Below are 21,969 nucleotides of genomic sequence, written 5' to 3'. Positions count from 1 at the left end.
TTTTGAAGGTTTTTTTTTTTTTTTAATCCAACAGAAGAAACTCATAACATTGATTTTTTGAGAAAGAAGGGGCTATTTACATCAGGTATCTTGAAATCCAGATACATTCTTGATCTTAGCCTGTATGGATTAGAAATCACTTGCCATCTAGGGAATATGTCTTTATAAAGCTGCCATGGTTTACACTGCTCCTGGCCTTGGTTGAATGCCCTCTTACCTCAAACTCTAATGAAGAATGGCAAACTGGAACCCACCTTGCATTCACTTGGGGTTCAGAATATCGAGTCAAGTTCAAGGCTGGATGAAATCTCTCTGACAACATGCAGTTACTGAAAATGTAGCCCTCAGTCCTGGCTGTATATTGTCATTGCCTGGGAAGTTTTGGAGAATGCAGATGCTTGGGCCTGCCCCCAGGAGAATCATACTTATGTATGCTAGAGGGGGGCCAGCAATAACTATTCCATTTCAACTGCAATTAACCTTTATATAGTTGCTGAGATGTTCACAGTCTTGTCACTTTCTAGTTTTGGATGATTAGAATCTTGCTGTCATTCTTTCCCTTTTGTTCTCATAAAACCAATGACACAAAGGTTAAAGCCACTGAGAGGGAAAGTTTTTCAACAAGTGCGGTTCTGCTCATCGCTTTTCAAATGAGCAATTAATAATTCATAACAATTAACTGAGTTATGAGTTTCTCTTTCAATACGTTTCCAAACATGAATAGATTAAATGGTAATTGCCATCAAATTTTATGTTCTATTTCATGTGCCCAATAAAAGTTTATCTTTCGGAACTCACTTTGTATTTCCTTTTGATATATTCATAACCAAATGCAATATACTATATTGAAATATTTATTATTAACCTATCAAATATTAACCACTTTTAAATTATATGGTGAAAGAAAACAAATAGGCTACTTGTTTAAGTTTTCATGATTCTCCTTCTTTTAATATGATTTGGATTTGTAGAATACATGCTGGTAAAAACTGATGACATGAGATACTATACGAGTTCTGCCCCTTATATAATTTTTTCCAACGTGTGCGTATGCCCTTGATTTCCCAGCTACCATCATTCTGTGAACACTAAGTCATAAAAACAAATAAGCAAAACACCTGGGCTGTAGAATCAGCCTGTCCTAGGTTAAAATCTACACTTACTATCTCATCCCCTAACTTCTCAAATTTTAATGCAAATATGCATATGAATCACCTGGAAATCTTGTTAAAATGCAGATCAGGAAGTCTGGGGGAGGGCCTGAAATTCTGATTTCCAACTGCTGCTGAGGCTGCTGGCTGAAGGATCGCACTTGTAAGTTGCAAGAATCTAGACGTGCAGGGTACTTCGCCTCTTTGAGCCTCAATTCACTTATCTGTAAAGCGGGGATAACTGCTAATGGGATTTTATACAGATTAAACAAGTCAGGGTAAATGGCTTGGCATAGTTCCCGGCACATGGTGCCTGCCCACTTAATAGTGGCCACTGTCATCATTAGTAAATGCAATAGGGAGAGCTTATTAAAGCCCTGAACAATTTAAAGACTAAACAATTTTCATCTATGACTGAAAAATAAGGGCTAAACTAGAAAACGTCTAAGACTCAAATCATATATAAGATCCTAAAATTAGAGGTTGGAGGAGAGATTCCTGTGACTAGAAAAACAAGCTAGGAAAGTGGAACAGGAGGTCTGTCTTCTCAGATTCCAACTAGAGTGGAGAACCCTCCTTAAACTGTCAGCCCTTAGAGGGAAGGGATCACATTTTCATTGCCTTTGGTGATAAAATTTAGCACAAATCCTGGTGCACAGTTGGGCTTTAATATTTTAAAACGAATGACAGTATGAATAAATGAAGGAATGGATGGGTGAATGAATGACGGCATGAACAAGTGAATGAATCAAACAATCCTCTAGCCAGCCTGGTTTGCTGGGGAGGAAAACTCAACAGATTTTGCAAGACTCGGTTAAGAAGCCCTTCTATCACCTTGGTTAAATTGAATTTAGTAACCAAAGATGAAATTAAGGGTATAGATTTCCTATAGAGTATGCTACAATCTGACCCCATTTGTTGTATATGAAGGAACATACTGACCATGATTGATTTAACCCATATTAGATGGGCCTTGTCAATAGGTGAAACAGAAACTCCTCCATCCCAAGACTCTGGACAGTCTTGAGTAAAAATGTGACTTCAGAAGTTTTAAAGCCTGATATAATCAGACAGAATTCATATGTCATATCTATGTGTCTATACATAGTTTAGCATCCTTGGTGCAAAATCAGTTCCTTTAATTTTTATTTTAATTGGAAAGAAGAAGGGTGTGATATCTCAGTAAAGACCTCATAATATATCCAAATATCTTCCATGTGGGCACTAGTTAAAGCTGGATTGGCAAGATCATTGAAAATGCAGCCACTGTGACATTATATCACTAATAAACTGCCAGATTAATCCTGGTAAAAAGCCTTCCTACAAACTCCCAAGCTTTGTCTTTTTGTACTCAAAATCATGCGAACAATGTAGTTGTCTATATTATTGATTTTCATGATAAAGAATACAGATTAACATAAGACTAAGTCCATAGGGTCCAAATACTAATTAAAAAGAGGTCTCAAGGTGATTCTTAAAAATAATTACATCAATATTTCATTATTTTTGTAGTTTTGTCTCTGAGACATACACCCATTTTCCCCAAAGAGTTGTAGCACAGAAGAAACAGCTGCAATACATAATATTAATCCTGCACTTTTGTAGAACATGGGAAAGAATTTTGTGAAAAATACATTTTTAGCAATTGTTTCTGTTTTAAAGCATCCAGCAATGTCTGGATGATCTTGACTGCTATCTATGAGGATGAGTCGGTGACTGAAGTTGGACGTGGAACAGATGAATCGTGTACGGGCCTGAATTTCTGCGTGTATGTGCCTGTTTTCAATGAAATCCAGTCTCACTGGAATTTACATCGAGATAGTCAACTGCGCTGTATTAACGCATGCCTCTTCTCCCACCTTGCAGCGATGGAAACTGAAGGTTGACTATAATTTTTAAAAACAGAAAATTTGACAAAGATGAGATGAAGGGCATATAGCCCTTAAGTAAGGATGGTCATAACATAATTCTGTTCCTGGAGGTAGAGCCACATGATCCAGAATGCCCTGGGTTCAGTGGACTCAGTCACACTCAAAAGGGCATTGGGCAGAAAAGGCAGGGGTTTATGGCCCTGACATACACTTTATTTAAAATAATTATCTCTGACATCAAAGCCGATGGTAGAAAAAAAAAATTCTCAATGGGTTCTGTATGTATTTTTTTCCTGCACCCTCCGTGTTGTAGGTGGTATTATTACTATAATTCTCCCTTAGTAGAGCTTTTTGCTGATGTTCAAGGTGATGGGTTGTTCCTGTAGAATGCAACAGAATGATTCCTTACACCAACATGAGCAATCCTGATTATATTATGGCCACCCTGACTTCTCTTTCATTAGTTGCTGATTGTACTAAATTGATGCTAAATTGACTCGGCTGACTCGTAAGCCTTTAAACGGCTGGCACTGACTACGCCTGTGATCTTGTCCTGGAAATTATATGATTGCAGCCTTCATGTTTCTGGAAATCCTAACTTTCTTCTTAAGGTCAATTAGGGCCTGGTAAATATGAATCAGTTAGACCAGCCCCCCGTGATACCCATATCAAGATAGAAGACACACTTTAATGAAATGTGTGCGTTTTTTCTTAATGTCCTCTTCTGTCTCCTGCTCCATACTCTCTCTGCTTTATTAAACAGGTCCTCTGCTTTTTTATTTCTAACTGGTGTGTGAGCTTGAAATAAATCAAACTATGGTCTGCAGGCCAAATGGAGCCTGTCTCCTGTTTACTATGGCCTATGAACTAAGAATGTTTTTTACATTTTTATGTGATTGAAACAGAATCAAAGGGAGAATAATATTTCATGGCGTGTGAAAACATATGAAATTCAAATTTCAGTGTCCATAAACAAAGTCTGATTGGAACATAGACACACGCATTCATTTCAACATCATGTTGGGCTGATTCGGGGCTACAACAGCAGAGGTGAGTAGTTGCAACAGACTGTGTGGCCCAGGAAACCTGAAATAATTGCTATCTGACCCTTCCTAGAAAATGCATGATGACCCCTGGAGTAAATCACCAAAGTCTCTGTCTCCATGTTCGAAGTAAAAATGACAAAATCCTATAAAATGCTGCAGCAAACTCAATTAATAAATATTTGCTAATAACTGGTTTGCCATTTTGGCGGGGGCAGGGATTGCCCTCTTTAAATCTCGGTTTTTCTGTCTATAAAATATGGAAGATAATCTTAACCTCCTTTGTAGAATGAGATAATGCATACGTATTCCTGACACACATAAAATGTACAATAAATAACAACTTTTATTATTTTAAAATAGTTATTACTCCTCAGAAATTGGCCCAAATGCAAGTAGGTCAAACCATTTGTGAGGTTTCAGGATCACAGAATTTCAAACCAGCAAGGAGCCTGAGGATTTCACAGGAGATGCACAGAAAAGGCTGAGGTGTGGAACAAACATTCCTTGGAGAGCTGGTAGCAGTCACACCCAGAATCAGGATCCCTGATTTTATTGTGTTGACTTCTAAAATTTAGTTATCAGGAACCCTAGCTATCCTGGTTTATCTGTGGCTCCTCTACCCCAGAATTCTGTTTGATGGGGGCTGAGGACTGATTTTTCACTTACATAAAATTTTTTCTCCACAAATTTCAAGTGGGGCGGCCCTTTTACAATTGGGCTGATTTACACACATAGACATTACCTTTATATACACAGCCTCAGAAGATTTTGAGATTTTCTTTCTCTCTCTCTCTCTCACACACACACAACACTCACTAGTGGGTAAAGAGTGGCTCAAGGTGAAACTCCATTTATGTATTGTCTAAAGTAAGGAAAGAACTTCATGTATTGTATTTCTTCTTGGCCTCTCGATCATCTCACTATCAGATAGGACCACGCTGTTGCTTCGAATCTGGGACACTAGTAGATAGAGTTGTACCCGCATTTCTCCATGAGTTTTGGCATTTCACACACCTTTCACTGTTTAACTTGTACAGTGGTGTAAAATTGTAGAATTTGGGCATTCTTGTCATTTTCAAAATTCTCTTCAAATAAAGGGGGAAAATTCATATGGATTGCCAAGTAAATATGGAATGTTTCTTATTGAGGTCAGAACTGAGGCCCCACTCTGAGCTGAGCACAGGGTAGCTGAGTAGCAGGCAAACCTCAGAATGTCAGGAAGTGGTCTGGAGTTGCTGTTAGTATACCCACCATCTGTATCTGTCTTATGCCAAGCTCTAACAATTCGAGAGTCACAGGTTTTGATTCTGAACATACTTAGGATATGATCCAACTGTGAAGGGAATTCTGAACAAGGCACTCCTTTCAAGCTGCCCCAGCCTTTGCCTCTAATGGTTGCTCCAAATGGAGTCATTAGTAATGTGAAGGGGGACAGCACTTTCCATGGCATGAGGGTAAGCCTTGGCTCCCCTGTTCATGGGTGGCATCAGGTCCCTGATGTACTGGAGATTGGTGGGATTTTTCTCCCAATCCCAAATTAAAGTTATGCTAAGAATGGAAGGGAAACAGGACTGGAACTGGAAAGTGATGGCTATTAGCATGACGGACTGCTGTGGCCACGTCCTGCTGAATCAGGAGAAATTTCACAACTGAGAGCAACCCTGGGGTTTGCTCTTCTAGATGACGAAATGAGCCTTTTCTCCCCAGGAGGACTACCAAGCCTATTTGTAATGCCTACAAATTGCCACTTTCTATCTTCTGTCGTCCTAATATTTTCCTTTTTAAATTACCTCAGGGAGGCTCCTACTGGTTCTGTTTAATGAGCACTTCCTTCCCACCCTTAGGAGTTGAACAACAGTAACATCAAGTACCCTTCCAACTATTTACTTTTCATCACTGTTATGTATGTGGTGCTCAGCAAGGGAGATGAGACTGTTGTTCAAGTTGCTAGCAAGGAAATTAAAAACTTGGATTCAGTGATGCCATTCACGTTTAGTAATAGAGATGCAAGAGCCAAAATGAGTGAAATCATATGTCTGGGCCTGCAAATGCGCTGAAGCATCACGGACATCCTTGTTTAAGTGACGTGCCACCTGTCAATGGATTCAAAATGTGAGGTCAACTGGTAAAATGTGAATTGGATGTTTTAATGTAACACAGCAAATAGCAGGTCACTGCAACTGGAGGCAATTGAAAAGTTACAAGTTAGGTTCACAGTATTTGTCCAGGGAGGTATAATCTTCATCTCAGTGAAGCAATTGGAAGCATCATCTTAATGATCACAAGTTGACAGGTCTGTAGATGTTAATCTCATACAAAACAAAACAACAATTAAAAAAGAAAATAAAAGAAAGAATCCTGATCTATAGTAGGAGAAAAGTTAGTTTCTAGAAAAAAAGGATTTACCAAGAAGTGAGGATGGAGAACATGGCCAGTGAGAAGCATGAGAATCTACCCATTGGTAAGGAAAGGCAAGAGCACAGAGGACAGCTGAATGGCCAAACTAGTTCTTAATACAACTTGAGGTATCTCATGATGCCTTCCCTTGGCCCACTGACTTGGTCTACTAGAGCCAAAAAGCTGGAAAGGTCCTAGAGGTCCTTTCACTCAACTATTCATTCAGGCAGAAACTCTCCCAAAAGCATCACTCACAGGAGCCCATCCAGCTTCTCTCTGAACTCTTCCAGAGTCTGGGGATTTATCATTACCCAAGGCACTCTACTGTATATTCTTAAAACAGCTGGGGAGAATAGTTGTTGGAAAATGCTGAGACCCACCTCTCTCTTTTACCTACTGTTCTCCATTCTATCTTCCTGAACCAACATGTCCACTTGTTACATAAGAGTCCTCTGAACCCTGGTTGACATGTGTCAACCTGCTTCAGCTTGCTTTATGAAAATCCCTTCACCAAAGATGGAACTCTCCTACATCACTATCTGCTGCATTATTATGTGGTCTCGCAGGACTAGACTCTTGACGTGGGCTGCTTGGGGCACATGTCAGAAGGACTATAACTTCTTTTGGTCTTTGTTCAGCCTCAAGTTGTGTTAGCTTCTTTGCTGCTCATGACATACTGCTATCTAGAATTGAGCTTGAATGTGAGCTGAGATTGCCACATCTTTGTGACCTAAGCAACTGTGAACACAACTTTATACCATCCTACATTTTTGCAACTTGTATTTTTTAGCCTTAATTTGCAGCACAGTGTATGGCACACAGTGAGGACTAAATGTTTGTCAAAACCCTGTTGGGAACCCTTGGATAGCCATGTTGGTTATTTTAGAAGTCTTCTATTTTAGGTCATCTATTGGGAACAATTTGTTCTTTTATTTCTTAAAAAAAAAAAAAAAAAAAGAGTGTGTGTGTGTGTGTGTGTGTGTGTGTGTGTGTTTAATAAGGGTCTAAGATCTTACTTCCGCCCCCCAAGGATATTTTGAATTTTTCTTAAGGTTTGGGACAACGTCCCTTAAAGGTTTTTATTAACATTTCTTCACTTATGTGATACTACCATCTCTGTACTAACCCAGTGGTAATACTAGTTTCCTGACTCCTTTTTCCACTCTTGTCAATGCAAGTCAACAATTAGTAGACCACATCTTTTAACAAATATCTTGGTATCTGAATTCCCTCATTTTGGAAGATTCCAGAGCATCTAGATTTTCTAATTTGGCTTTGAAAAATATCTGTATCTTCCAAATAGCTGTGTGGTCTATAATACACTTTACAATACCTTTTCTATAAGCTTCTTGGTCTTGACTGAAAAATATTTCACTGTTTCTATCTTCTAATTCATAATGTGAGTCTATACCTTCTCGACCCATGGCAATATTTTCTAACCCTATAATGTATTTTTTTCAAGTTAGTTTTATTCTTGCATATCTTTATTCTGAGCATGAGTTACATTCCATCTCCATGATGCCTGCATATTTATCCTTGGCATTAAAAAATTGACATTATCAATGATTATTGTGGTAGGCAATGTTGACTGTCTTCTCAAAGATGTCTATATCCTAATAACCTGTTCTTTTACATGGCAATAGCAACTTTACAGAGAAATTACATAAGGCCCTTGAGGTAGTGAGATTATCCTGGATTATCTGTGTGTGCCCAATCTAATCATGAGTCCTTAAAAGTGGAGATCCTTTCCAGCTGTGGTCAGAGAAAGATGTAATAATGGAAGAAAGGCAAAGAGAGATAGAAAGTTCTTGGCTTTGAAAGTAGAGGAAGGGGGCATGAGCAAAGGAATGCAGGTGGCTTCTAGAAGCTAGAAAAGGCAAGGAAAAAGATTTTGCTGCTAGAACCTCCAGAAGGGTACACAACTCTGCCAATAGCTCGATCTTAGCCCAGTGGGATTCTTGTTGGACTCCTAAATACAGAACTTTAAGAGATACATTTCTGTTGTTTTGAGCCACTAAATTTCTGGTAGCTTACTATAGTAGCAGTAGAAAATGAATATAACTATTGTGCTCTCTCTGGGAAGGAAAACATCTAAGCCATAGAGTATTGTTCCCAACTTTCCTTTATTCTTCTGAGAATAACTGTTGTCTTCTTTTCTTAACTCTGTGGTTTGCCACAGTGTTCAGTTTTTACAGTTTTATAAAGGTATTTTCACAATACCCTACTCAAACTTAATTAAAAGTCTTCTTGATCAGGCCATTGAGTCTTCTGCTAAACACTCATTTTTCTATTCACAGTAATATATGTACTGATCCCTTCCAAGAACCCATATTCTGATATTGTAGGCCATGATCCAGCAACTGAATCTCAGCCTTCCCCTTGCTATATGTACTTAGTTCTTGATTTCCTACATGCTCTGTTATCTTCCAAAATCATAACACTGAACTACATTACCAAATCTTTGGACTTTAGTCCAAATATTCAGACTATAAGTTCTTTTGAAAGTACCATTAGTATTCATATAAACTAGGTAAAAATGGGAGATACTTGGTAGCTTAATATACACTGCATGATATTCTAATGTGTCTTATATGTCCTCCAGGGAAATGACACACCTTTTCAGCCTCATTGGTTCTATGTGTGGCTATTTCCATTAAATTTTCCAAACCAAAATACCCCCAACCTCCCCTATGTCCATCTCCTTAGAACAAGTGTTTCATTACTTCCCAATACATGTTAACCCTCCGTGTTTTATGTGAAGCATGGAACGTGGTTTCCTTTTGGATGGTTTAACTTTATTCTCTGGGATGTGGTTCATCCCTCTTCACTAACTTCAGAGGGGCACATAAAAAAAACCCTCCTTCTCCTCAACATCTCATTCTTCTATTAGTAACCTCAACACTAATTTAGATTCTGCTTGGTGTCCTTGAAATCTTTTTCTTTCTCCTTTCTCTCCTAGATTGGGTGTGCTCCATGCTGTCTAAAGACCATTCATTCCAATGGTTTTCAAGTGTTTCACCTTTTATGTCAGAGAGAGCAGCTTACATTTATGGAGCACACAATCGGTGGCCCCCTGAGGGAGAAGGTTCACTTATGAACCTAGAGTTCTTCATTTTGCCTGCTGAAGCCATAGCATTGTTTTTGGGGTCAGCTTTGCTTCAATCTCTTAAATCAGCCTTGCTTATCATAAAGGGCTTTTTAGAACTTCCTAAGTCCACAGTTTGGAATTTCAATAGTGGCCCAGCTTGCTGATGTTCTGCACTATCACTGTACAATAACTTTTAAACACAGATTCTTGCCTAGCATTTTGACACATCAACATGTGCTTGGAATTAAATAATAATAATCGAGTGCTTACTATGTACCATAAAGTCCACATTCATTACTTTCCTTGAATTTTCACAATTACCATATGTGTTAGGTCCTAGTATACCCCCATTTTAAGATGAAAAACTGTGCTTAGAGAGTCCAAGTGATTTCCTCTAAGTCTTGCAGGTAGTAGGAGGTGGAGGTGAAATTCAAACCCAGAGCCTAAGTTTGTCTGCTTCCTCCCTGCTCATGGCTACCAGCACCACTGCCAGCCCTATTTACCACTGCTTTCTTCTTGGCATTGGTTTCTTGTTGTCAGGTTAATTACTGCCACTGATAATGTGGCTAACTCAAGGATGGGTTCATCTCAGTAGAAGTGTGGGGGGTAGGGTGGGGAGGAGGGTGGAGGGAAGAGAGAAAGAGAGAATTGACTTGAGGGACTTATTTTGAGTACATTCATGTGTGTGCAGACACAGAGTGATATGAAAAATATTTGTCAACCTATAATCGCCAACTAATTAGAATGATATCTGTTATATAGTACTGGTGCTGGAGGCACCTTACTATGACAGGTATTATCCTAGTAGTTGCTGAATCTTGGGGGTGGTCTGAGAGATCCTGGGGAAGGCACTTAAGGATCCTCATCTCATAGCCATTTATCAACTGACAGCAGAATTTCTATATTTTTATGTAGAATATCAGCCCTATGTGGGTGGGTCTGAGGGAAGGAAAAGATATTTCAGAGTGAGAAAAAGCTATTGCATACTCAAAGGTGTATTTGAAATATGTTAAATTTATAGAACAAATCCCATCTCATCCTGTTCCAGTCCTTCCTTTACAGAGCAGCCAGAATAATCTTTCTAAAACAAAATCTGACAACTTCATTCCTCTGCTTAAAACTGTATGATGGATTCTGTGTCTGTCTCCTCCCCAGTGAGAAGAAATTCCTCAGCTTAGTGTTCATGAAGCCATATGATCTGGTCTCTGGTTGCCTTTTCAACATCTTCCCTCCCTCCCAACACATACACACATGCATGCGTGTGCACACACACACACACACACACACACACACACACACACCTCATCCCCCATCACATCAAAACTATTTGGTATTTCTGGAACATAGTGGGTTAGCTCATTCACTTTTGCTCAAGAAATTCCCTCCTGTAAAGCTCCTACTAATCCTTCAGTACTGAATCAAATGTCACTTCTTTGGGAAGCCTTACAATTCCCACCCGGGCTTCACTAAAAGCACACCTATAGGTCTTTCTTAGTTCTGATTATCTTCTTTCATAATCATTGGGTTGCAGGTTAGCCTCTTACCTCAGATTGTGAACTCCATGCCTATATGTCCACAGCAGCTATCTTTCTTCATCCTTGTAGCCTCTACTGTTACCTCAATGCCTAATTCATGGAAGGTACTCAAGAAATACTCAAGAGGATAAAGCATTCGCTTCCATAATCTCATTTATCCATACATACCAAGGATGTGAGATGCTGGAGCTGAGGTACAGAGTTTTCTATATTGCACAGCCTTTATGTGGTAGGGCCACGTGTAATACAGTCTTCCACTTCCAGAAGGGAAAATTTGATGACATTATATCGGTTTATAATACTCCAATAATCAATACAGAAAAATCAAGTTAGGACCTTTTTGGGATATATTTCCTCTAAGGCTAGATTAGTTTTCCTCTCTAATGTCTTTCTCTGATTATACTACAGGAACCCATTCCTCAGGTCCTGTTGCATCAGGAAATTTACATGGATCTTTCTTTTAGAGAAGTGTGTCTTAATTGTAAAGTCTTATGCCTTATGCCTTGAGTCTTGGACCTATTTTGGGTCCTTCCTTTGTCTGCCCCTCCTTCTCTCCTTTTGGCTGCTGGCATTCTCTGGGCCTCCACATCCAGATGTTCCAGGACCAATGACTGTCCGCTGAGTCCTGGCTCCTCATATGGTCCTTGGGATCCACCAAGTCATCCATACCCCTAAGGTGCCTTCTAGGAATCTATAGCATGTAGGATTTTTAACCATGGCCTTATACAGAGCTCACGTGCAGGTATGCTGCATGACTTCTGACTATTTGTCTTCTAATGCTCCTCTCCAGCATGGCTGGAGATGCTCACCTCCAGCTCCTTGATCCCACATTAACCTTGGCATACTCAATGGCAAATTTCTCAAACTATCACCACAGTTTTCTGCCGCCCATGACAATAGGATGGCAGTTAATTTCACTTTGGCTTTACATTATGTAGAAGGGTAGCTTACAGATAAGTATAAATTCGACGAGTGGCTGGTGAAATATTCTGTAAGGCCCTGGACTTAGCTTTAGACAGTTCCTGCATGCTGACATTGTTTTCAAGTGAAAAGTAAGCAAAAACAAAAACAAAAACAAAACAAAACAATCCCAAAAAGGCAGAAAAACAAACAAACAAAAAATGTCTAGAGCTGTGCTGTCCAATATGGTAGACACATGTGGCTATTAGGCCTTGCAATATGGTCAGTCCTAATTGAGATGTTCTGTAAGAATAAAACACACACTTGATTTCAAATACAGTATGGAAAAAACGTATCTTTAATAGTTTTGATGTTGATTTTATGTTGAATGATACTATTTGAGATATTTGGGTTAAATAAAATAAGATGTTAAACTCAGTTTCTTTTTCAATGTGGGTAACAAAACATTTAAAATTCCATATGTGGCTTGCACAATATTCTATTGGACTGCGCTGCTCTCGAGGATTTGCCTGGTGGCTCTTTAATATTAGTAAGCTAAATGTGTATGGATAGACTCACAAGTTAGTGCATAATGAAAAAGCAGAAAAGGTTATGAATGACAGAAGGAAGCTTCTGCTCAGATTTTTAAATTTCTGTTCCCCGAATACACCGACATGCCACCTGCCTGACAAGCTTTTAAGAAGGTCTGATAATCCTCAGAGAAATGAGGCTGAACCAAATGGCATCTGTCTAAGTCTCACTGCATGGTGCCTAACTTCAGAGGCTTAAAATCAATATTGATTTTTTTCATTATTTTACCCTGGCATTTAAATATCCCTTAGATTTATTACCCTTAGGTTTCTGGTTAAGATTCAGTGATGGGTGTGAGAGCAGGGGTGGTAATAAGTTATGTAGATATCATTTAATTTATGAACTCTGGAGCTTTGAGGTAGCTTTCAGTTCAAGAAATATATTAACCACATCCACATCACCCTTCATTTTGCGGTGAGGATTTCCACGCTGGGTCCCTATTGTGCCACTTAATTTATGGTCTGGCCAGGTACATGGATCTGAGTACAATATTTCAATATAAGTTGCTCCTGCATTCAGAGGAGAAGAAGATGGGCTTCAAAGAAGCTGGCTGGACAGCTGATGGATTGCTCTCTCTCCTATACATAGGCTGGGGCTTTAAGTAGCTTTTAAAGCTTGTCAGTGGCTTGGGTCTTTTTCTGCTCTGAGAAGCTGCACACACCGGCCTGGACAAGCAGATCAGCCATGCTGCAGCAGGCAGAGGGCAGCTCCCAGAGTTACTTACGTTGACAGCCGTAGTGCCAGGAATTTCCCGGCAGACACTCATCACACTTAGGCCCTGTCGTTCCCGTCTTACACTCACAAAATCCTGAGCCATTACAACGATCATGGACTGAGCCCAAAGGGTTACAATAACACTCTGTAGAAACAAGACAACACACAGGCTGGAGACAAGTCTGCATGGCTTATAGGTTATCAACACAGGAGCGTCACTTAAATGCATCGCTTAAAGAAAGATGTCCGCTAATGAAATGCTTTGGCAAATACAGCTATCTCAGGCCCCTTTATTTATTTCCTCAGGCTTCTGTGATGCTGTTTTTATGATATGGGAGGAAATTAACTGAAAACTTCCCAGGAAATAAGACATTATGCTCTTCATGGCTAACAGATCATAATAGAGATTCCATTTGTTAGGGCATTTTTAGATGGTTTAATGAACACCATGAGAAGTTTGTATATCAAGGATAAATCAATATGCCATCAGTGTAAAATCTGTTTTAAATTATTCAAATGGCCTTATCTGTTACACTCAATATTTGAGAACTGCTGAACATTTTTAAAGTGCAATATGAGTGCACTTTGTTCACTCAAAGGCATTTTTACTTTATGATATGGGAAAGCACTTTAACTTATTTATATATATACTGTTTGGTATGAGCTTTTAGATACTCTATCTGCTAGGCATGTTAGTATGGTTTTTATGCAGCCTAGATTAACAATCATGAAAGAAAAATAAATTTTGTAATCCCAAGTAAATTTCAACATAGGCATAATTTGAGACATATATTTCATCATAATGTCTCCTGGCATGACAAAACAACTTTGTCCAATGAAGAGTAAATAGAGTGTTTTCTGGATTCCTCACACACTCTTATACAGGATACTTTTGCTTCTGAAACTCTGTTTAGCTGAAAGGCTGAACCTGAAGTGGGGATTCCTTAGGTTTCCTTTAGTTTGAAAGGTAATAACAGCTAGTTTGCAGCTTTGGGGGCTTGGGGGCCAAAGTTTCTTTCCTTGTTACCCCACTGTATAATCTTGGACAAGTCATTATGCCTCTCTGTCTCTCAGTTTCTTTTATACTAAAAGGGTCCTATTAAAAGGTTTTCTGGTTAAAAAACAAGTAAAATCATACCAGCCAACCAACCAACCAACCAACCAATGGAAGCCCTGAGAGCTTTAGCTTAACAGCATCAAGTTTAGTGTTTTAGACTGGCAACAGAGATTCAAGGTTTAACGTTATAGAGAGGACTGGACATTTTGTTCTGGTTTTACTACAGGAATTAACTGGAGAATGTCTTCATAAAATGTGGAAGACCTTACGATTATGATTTATTTCATGTTAGTCAATTTTTGAGTTCTGCATTATGGTGATATAAGCATTGATAAGACTAATAGTGATAGTGACATATGCAGGTAAAAATAAAACTAAATAAACTAAAATGTTCCCTCTTGCCTGGCTTGGTTTGTATTTAATAACTAGAGTTTTATTTTAAGTCATCATTTTCTATTTTAATGTGTGTACATGGGAGTTGTTTAAAAAGATTTTTTTTAAATAGTAATTTTGTATGGCTTTAAAATGTTTTGTGTACATATTTATACTATAAGTCTGTGCTTATACTTATTCAACATTTAATGTTTCTTACTATTTCGAGTTCATAAGTTGACAGTGAGTCACCAGCATTTTGCAAACCAGGGAGTAGAGTTATATCTAGCCAACAGGAATCCACACACCAGTCTAGTCATTTAGCCCATAGCAATTATATTAATATAAGGATTTAGATGCAAAGAAAGTAAACAAATTTTTTTTTAAACATGGGACACCTAAACCAGTGATTGTCACAGGAAGGGTGATAAGTGTTATGTTATACAAACAGTAGGGAAATTAAGTGACAAGGAGAGGTTTACCACCTTATGTACAAATAACTTAGTTTTTTAAAGAATACCATGGTCAATGGTAGATATTGATGGCCTTGGAGTATTATATTTTATTACATTAAACCAGGAAGAATATACAGGACTGTTAGGCTAAAAAATAACATGAAATACTTTGGAGGTTTGATTAAAAAGTTACAGTACAATTGATTTATAGGTATTAGAAGTATCCTGTCTATAGAAGGTACCTCTGACTACCTGATCTTGGGTTTCAAGGGGAATAAAAAGACAATACTTCATAATTTGAGATACGTTTAGTAGCAAATGCTGAACCCTGTGTTTCATTCTGATGTCAAGCTTGTTACCAGAGATTATTAGCAGTGATTACCCAAGGTCACGAACCACATATCCTCTAACTTCCTGCTTAATGCTTGAGTTTATATGAAACAGAAGCATGCAAGGGTGTCATCTTCATGTAATTGCTGCGTAATACATGGTAATTACATGCATCTTTGGAGACATGGCTGTGCTTGGAATTTGTATGAAAATGGGGAAATTCACCAGTAACCAATAAGCAGCAACCACTGTGGCAACACGGAATAGCCTGCATTTTATATTTGTCATAATATAAAATGACGCAAATAGTTTACGACATGTACTTCAATGCAGTCTATATTTTGTCGAGATTTGGCCTGTTCCCTCACAGCCAGTGTGGTGGATTTCATTGTCATTTGTTGAAGAGATGGCAAAATGCCTCTTTTCCCCCCTTAAATTTGGAGAAGACTTAGATGAAGTTCAAATTTTCTGAGATTGGTGCTTAATTCTGTGAAAGTGAATTGGGTAAATATCCATTCATTTTCATTAGTGCTTTCTATACAAAAAGGTATTAAATTCAATTATTTGTGATGTATGCTCTTCAATTTAATTCTCAGTCCTGGCTCAAGCCCTTTGGGGAGCTTAACTGTGGAAAAGAGTGAATAAGTTCATGCTTTCCCTTAGGGCAAACCTTGGCAATAGGGAGCCACAGGCTACCAATGGCCCTCAGAGAGCAAACTCCAGTCTTAGCCTGGTGTGTAGGCAGCTCTTCAAGTGGGAAAGTGGAACCCGTAGCTCTTATAGGACATAGCTTTTATTGTTATTGATTCATTGTACATATATATAGACTAAAGACAAAAGATAGACTATAGCATATATCAGCTAGCTACATTTTCCAATGCATTCTTTACAAACAATTTTACGCCTTAGAAAAAAGGCAGCAATTTAAGGAATTTTGGTATGTGGGGGAATATTATAGCCAATTTTAATGGTACCTAAAAGTTCTCATCTTTGGGTTTACCAATTTACTTGGTTTGGAAAGTATAAAATACTGAATAGAAACATGTTTGCTTCAATAAAATAAAATTCCCCAAAGATTTATAATTTTAACTAACAAACTGTCTAGAAATGGAGATAACAAATGCTCTTGATTTTTTTAGGCAGGAGAAGAAATGTATATTCAGCTTTTTCATATTTCATCACTAGTTGATGTTATTCAAAAGACAAAAGCTAAACAGGCTGCCTTCCTGCTTGTAGATAATCAGATATAGATTTACAACAGGACTAAACCTCTTAAAATTAAATAGTAAGTGCAGATTTTATACTTCATAAAATTACTTTAGGACTGGAAAAAGGCCAAAGCTTATAAGAAAGAATACTCTGAGTAAAACACTTTGGGATATTGTTAAGTTACCTGCTATTAGAAATTTTATGGAATAAAATCTTTTCTTTTAAGGCCTTTTTCTCTGATTTGTTTAAAATACTATGAAATTAACACTGTAAAACATGTTAATCTTAGGTATTTTATGAAAATGATTTTTATTCCTGCGTTCCTATTTATTTTACCTTTTCTCTTGTTTCTGTATTTATAGTATGACATTTATATATTTTTACAAATGACATTCAGTGAAGTGTAGCTCTGCATTCAAAATTCAGACAGCTACATGTCTTTTGGGTTATTAATAGCCTCAAATCTTTGTAACCCCGATTGTTATAAAGGCCACTGAACTACTGTTCACAAACTCATGGTGGAATTGCTACTGTCATCCAAAAAGCATACCATTTAAGTAAGAAGTCTGACAAGTTTAGTTTTGCTAATTGTGTCAGGGTAGCTGGGAGAAGATGTTCAAGCTCTGAAGTCAGGAAGCTAATTCTTTGCTAAAGCTGTATAATTTGGTTCATTTCACCTTACTTTTCTCAACTAGAAAATAGAGGAAATTATCAGTGGAATACTTACCCCCCCCCCCAGTTTTGTTAATGAGGATTAAGTAAAAACAAAACAAAAACAAAAACAAACCATATTTGCAAGTCAGTTCACAGTTTACCAAGTGTTTCCTGGGCATTCCATATGATCCCAGTTTGTTTGACTGGGAGTTCTGAAAGGACTTACCTAAGACATACAGCTATTAAATAGCAAAATGGGACTTGAACCCAGCTCTCCGGTCTCTAAGTCCAGTGATCTCTCCACTAATTCACAAATAATAAATAAGGAGGCACTTGGAAAAATAGAACATACTGTAGATATTAACAGTATTATGTAAACTTGGTCTAACTGAATTCACAACAACTTGTAGACCTAGCTTATGGGATTCTGGGCAAGTAGCCATATGATCTTGATGACCTAATCAGAAGACAATGATCTCAGAATTGCAGATTAGATTTCTTTTTTGATGAAAAAAACCACCTGTCATTTTTCTGCATTTTTAAAAAATTTACATTAGTCTTTATGTGAAAAATTCTATTTTGAAAATTAGTTGCCAATGTATTTACCTACTGGTATGGTAACAGACACACATGTACCTTGACCATTTCAAATATATGCATTTCTTCAAAGTAAATTATGAAGTGAAATTCCATTTATTGTTTCTTATTTTTCCATCAGCTCCCTTTCTTAAAGACTGGTTCCACTGTGCAAAAGGTGGGAGAAATTTTTTGTCTGTGAAAACAGGTTCTTTCTCCAGTTGACCTGAGCAGTAGTCATGGTAGGTAGGGGATAGTGCTCAAGGGAATCCTGTGGACCCAGTTTTTCCTTCTTTACCTTGGAAGCTATGAGAATTCATTGCCTATAATAGTTCTGAGAAATTGCTTCTGCTTTGGGGGGCTAGGAAAATTAAATAAATGGAATTTCCTTGCTATGGATGGAAAAGTCAGGCAAACTTCTATATTACCAGTTGCTAATGATTTTCAATTCCAATTGGCAATATTTTTAATCAATCAATGTTTGTTGATTACCAGTTATGTGCAAGAGTTTATCCTAATTTCTCATATCTATAATTAAGTCCCATATAATGAGTTTTCATTTTAAAAGTTGAATGTACAACATAAGCCTTTAAGATCAGTTTGATATTACCAGGTTTTAAGATTTCATGCAAAAAAAAGGAAGAAAGAATAATTGATAGAAAATTCTTCATCTTCTAAACAAGATTTCCAGATCATCATATTTAAAGCAACAAAAACATAAGGATTCAGAATATATTCCCCAATTCAACCGGCACAAGAGAATTTTAAGTCTACCACAAGGATGTTTTCTCCATTGAGAAAGTTCATTCTGGCTCAGCCGTGGTTCAAGTTAACAGCCTCTTCACCTTGAATAGCTCCCCATAGCTCGAAAGGCACAGAACAATAGCTGAAATTATAATGGAACTGACCTATGCACACATTCTCATCGTCCAGCTGTGCAGAAGCATTTCTGAAGTAGCCCAGCCTGCATAACTCACAGTGCTGCCCTCTAGTGTTGTGTTTACAGCTCACGCAAATGACTGTATTTAGCAGATCGATATAACTGCATCGATTGGAGTGGCCGAAGCATTCACAATCTTGCAAGGAAGAACAGAAATGTATACAGAGTGTATACAGTAGCAGAGTAATAGCACACTACATGCTTGGATAAAATGAGGAGTGGAGAAAAGATGACAGAATGGCATTACATCTATGTGATGCAACATGACACATGGCGACCACAGGTGGTTGTGACTGGCATGGAAGTAGCATCTGTTTCAAGCAGGATAGAAAGGTTGGACATTCAGAACATGACCGAAGAGTGTTAATTCTTGGCATACAATATGAACAGAAGCATTTGCAGGTGTACACCTTTTAAAATTTGGGAAGGCTCGGTCGCCGTTGATGCAAAAGTCTAATTTTTGCACACTGAGAACTTTACTGTCTTTACATCACTTCCCCATTTTTTTCTTCATATTTGCACTCTTAAAAAAAGGGAGGGAAGTATGTGAGCATCTAGGGCCTGAGCCTGCCATCACCCATGACTCCTTTGTTTAGTCTCATTATCATTTATGTTAAGACAGTAGCTCGGTCAGGGTTTCACAGAAATTGTGGCAAATTTAATAGGGATCTGGAGGACTAAACAATTCTCTATTTTTATTCCAAATGCTAACAGGAAAGACAGCCTTTGTAAGCCTTTCATCAGGCCAAATATGATGTTTGTTTATGTGTGAGAGAAAATACAAAAAACAGAGAGATGATTTGTATGGGAAAAGTGCTCTGAAGATTTCCTTTTCATTCAAATTTCAAGCTGAGTCCACTACAAAAGAAGGATTAGGCAGCTAGTGATTATGCAGTACTCCCAGATTTCCTTTCTTTGTTTTCCCAGAATGTTGGAGATGCCTCTGAGGCTGAGGTCCTGATGGTGAGAAGAACTAGACAAGGAGATGGGGAAAGAGAAGGAGAGCAGGTGGGGAAGGATGGGGAGTGATTACATTTTCTCTTGGTTGCATCTCAGCTAAAGCAAGAAGTTGTTCATCTAATTCAACATTTTTCAAAAAAGTGGTAAAGACAAAGCCTTTACCGGTAGCAATCGCCATCAAATCAGATAGAAAAAGAAAAAAAAAAGACGGGAGAAGTAAGTAGGTGGGGAAGCTAATTTGTCTTCTCAAAATAAGGGGGCAGGTGTAGCTGGATATTAATGAGGAAGGTCAACGGTGATACTGCAAAACCTTTATTTAGTTTATCCAAAAATACTCCTCTTTTTAATGTCTGACCTTTATTTTACCTCACTAGGAAGCCAAAGACAGCCACTACTTGAACCCATTCATTCATTCATTCATTCATTCCATATTTTATTGGGTTGATCTACCATGTGCCAGGCATTATGCAAGGGACTGAGTTACTCTTTTGGCTTAGATAAACTTTGGAAATATCGCATTTGATGAGCAGAGTAACAATGAATAAGCACTGTCAAAATGAATAACGAAGATTAAGGAAGAGAGACTGGATTTTTTTTAAACATGCTGGTACTCATCGGAATGGTGTGGATTTATTTAGTGCAGAGCTGATTGCTATAGCAGAGGGTCAAGGTCCTGACAGAATAAAATAAAATGTGGATCAAAGCAGAGGAGGACACTGGATGTAGTGACTAGTGAAAGATACCAAGATTAGGGTCAGCACCTTGGGGATTCTAGATACTCAAAAGGGAAGCAAGAAGAAGGGGAGGCTCCTGAAGACAAGCTGGTTCCTTTAGGGGAGGATAGCTCTGTCGTGTGTGTGTGTGTGTGTGTGTGTGTGTGTGTGTGTGTGTGTGCGCGCGCGCGTGCATGTTGGGGGCTGGGATCAGGAGGAAGCAGAGGGAGAAGAGCAGAGTGGGAAGGAGGCCTATGCAGTAGTTAAGGCATGCCATATTAATAATAAGAAAACAATAACAACAAAAATAATAGAATTACAGATCACCAAATTAAATTTTCTTAGAAAACAAACATATCACTCCAATACACTATATCTCCCTGAGTTACACCTTGTTTATGCTGGCAATTCTGACTTGCGAGGAAACCTAAAAGGGCTCTAGAGCCTTTCTTGGTTGAGGATTTGGAACAGGGAAAACCTTTCTGGCCTAGAGCCACCCAAGAGTAGTGGTTTCAGGAAGGAGACCCAAGTTCCAAATCTAATTGCTTCCTAAGGACTTCTTCAGAGCTGCCTGGAACTGCTGAGGAATGGGCATCAACAGCCCTGTCCTCTGGCTCTCCCTCCTGGAAGACGTTCCTTGGTGGTTGTTTCTCATATTCCCCATCCCAGGCTGGCCCTTGGTGCACCTAATATAATTTATCAAGCTTTGAAAAAAGCTGGAGCTACAAAGAAGCCCTTGTTGTCAAAAAACTAGTTTTGTGGGTAAGACAAACATATGGTTAGAATAACTAGAAAACAAAAGAGCATGTGCTAAGAAAGCCAAACAGTGACACAAAGTGATCTAAGGAGGAGGTCATTTAACTTGAGGGGAATTAGCAAAAACTACCTTAACACTGGACTTAACAATGGGTCTTCCATGAGGGCAGGTAGGGTTTGTTAGAAAAAAGAAGTTTGGGGGAGAGGGGATGAGCATTTCAGGTGAAAAGGAAATAGAACCTGCAAAGGTATGAAGTTGGGGAAAGTGTAGAGAATAAGGCTAGAGAAGTTTCATAAATCATTTCCTTTGTGGGTATTTGAAGGGCTCTGTAAGATCTGCGCAATGGCAAGAGTACATGCTGAGCTCTATCTGACAAAGTTTTATCCAAGAAATAAAACATATCTATAGATATCCAAGTTCAACACTTTCAAGACTCAGCCCATGAATCTCCATGGACACATCAAATGTCACGCTATCATGTACTATTACTCTGAATTCAATGAGTAGTATACATTTCCACAATGACATTATTTGTTTCTGGGTCTTGTTTGAAGACCGATTTATTAATTTTGGTAGGAGAAGATAAATAATGTAAGTTGTATAATTATATATAGAACCATACCAGCTAAATGCCCAATATTAATAAATTTATT

General features: G+C 38.3%; 1 protein-coding gene across 9 annotated transcripts in view; it reads right to left on the bottom strand.

Moving 5' to 3' along the window:
• The window catches only part of NTNG1 (netrin G1), a 348,392-nt gene that overhangs the window by 31,755 nt on the left and 294,668 nt on the right, over positions 1 to 21,969 (bottom strand). For 4 of the 9 annotated variants that reach the window (XM_086717715.1, XM_086717721.1, XM_086717712.1 and 1 more), the window contains 2 exons: positions 18,855 to 19,022; positions 13,304 to 13,438 (listed from right to left, as the gene is read on the bottom strand). The exons of 3 other annotated variants lie outside the window; for them this stretch is intronic. In XM_086717715.1, the coding sequence (XP_086573841.1) occupies positions 13,304 to 13,438; positions 18,855 to 19,022 (303 nt within the window). The remainder of the gene's footprint in view (positions 1 to 13,303; positions 13,439 to 18,854; positions 19,023 to 21,969) is intronic. 2 more of the 9 variants (XM_086717716.1, XM_086717717.1) reach the window with 2 other exon arrangements.

Source organism: Puma concolor, chromosome C1, assembly GCF_028749965.1.
Source record: "Puma concolor isolate L17-30 chromosome C1, mPumCon1.1.hap2, whole genome shotgun sequence".
Lineage (NCBI taxonomy): Eukaryota > Metazoa > Chordata > Mammalia > Carnivora > Felidae > Puma > Puma concolor.
The sequence above is the reverse complement of the archived record's forward strand: the minus strand, read 5'-3'. Positions and strand labels throughout refer to the sequence as shown.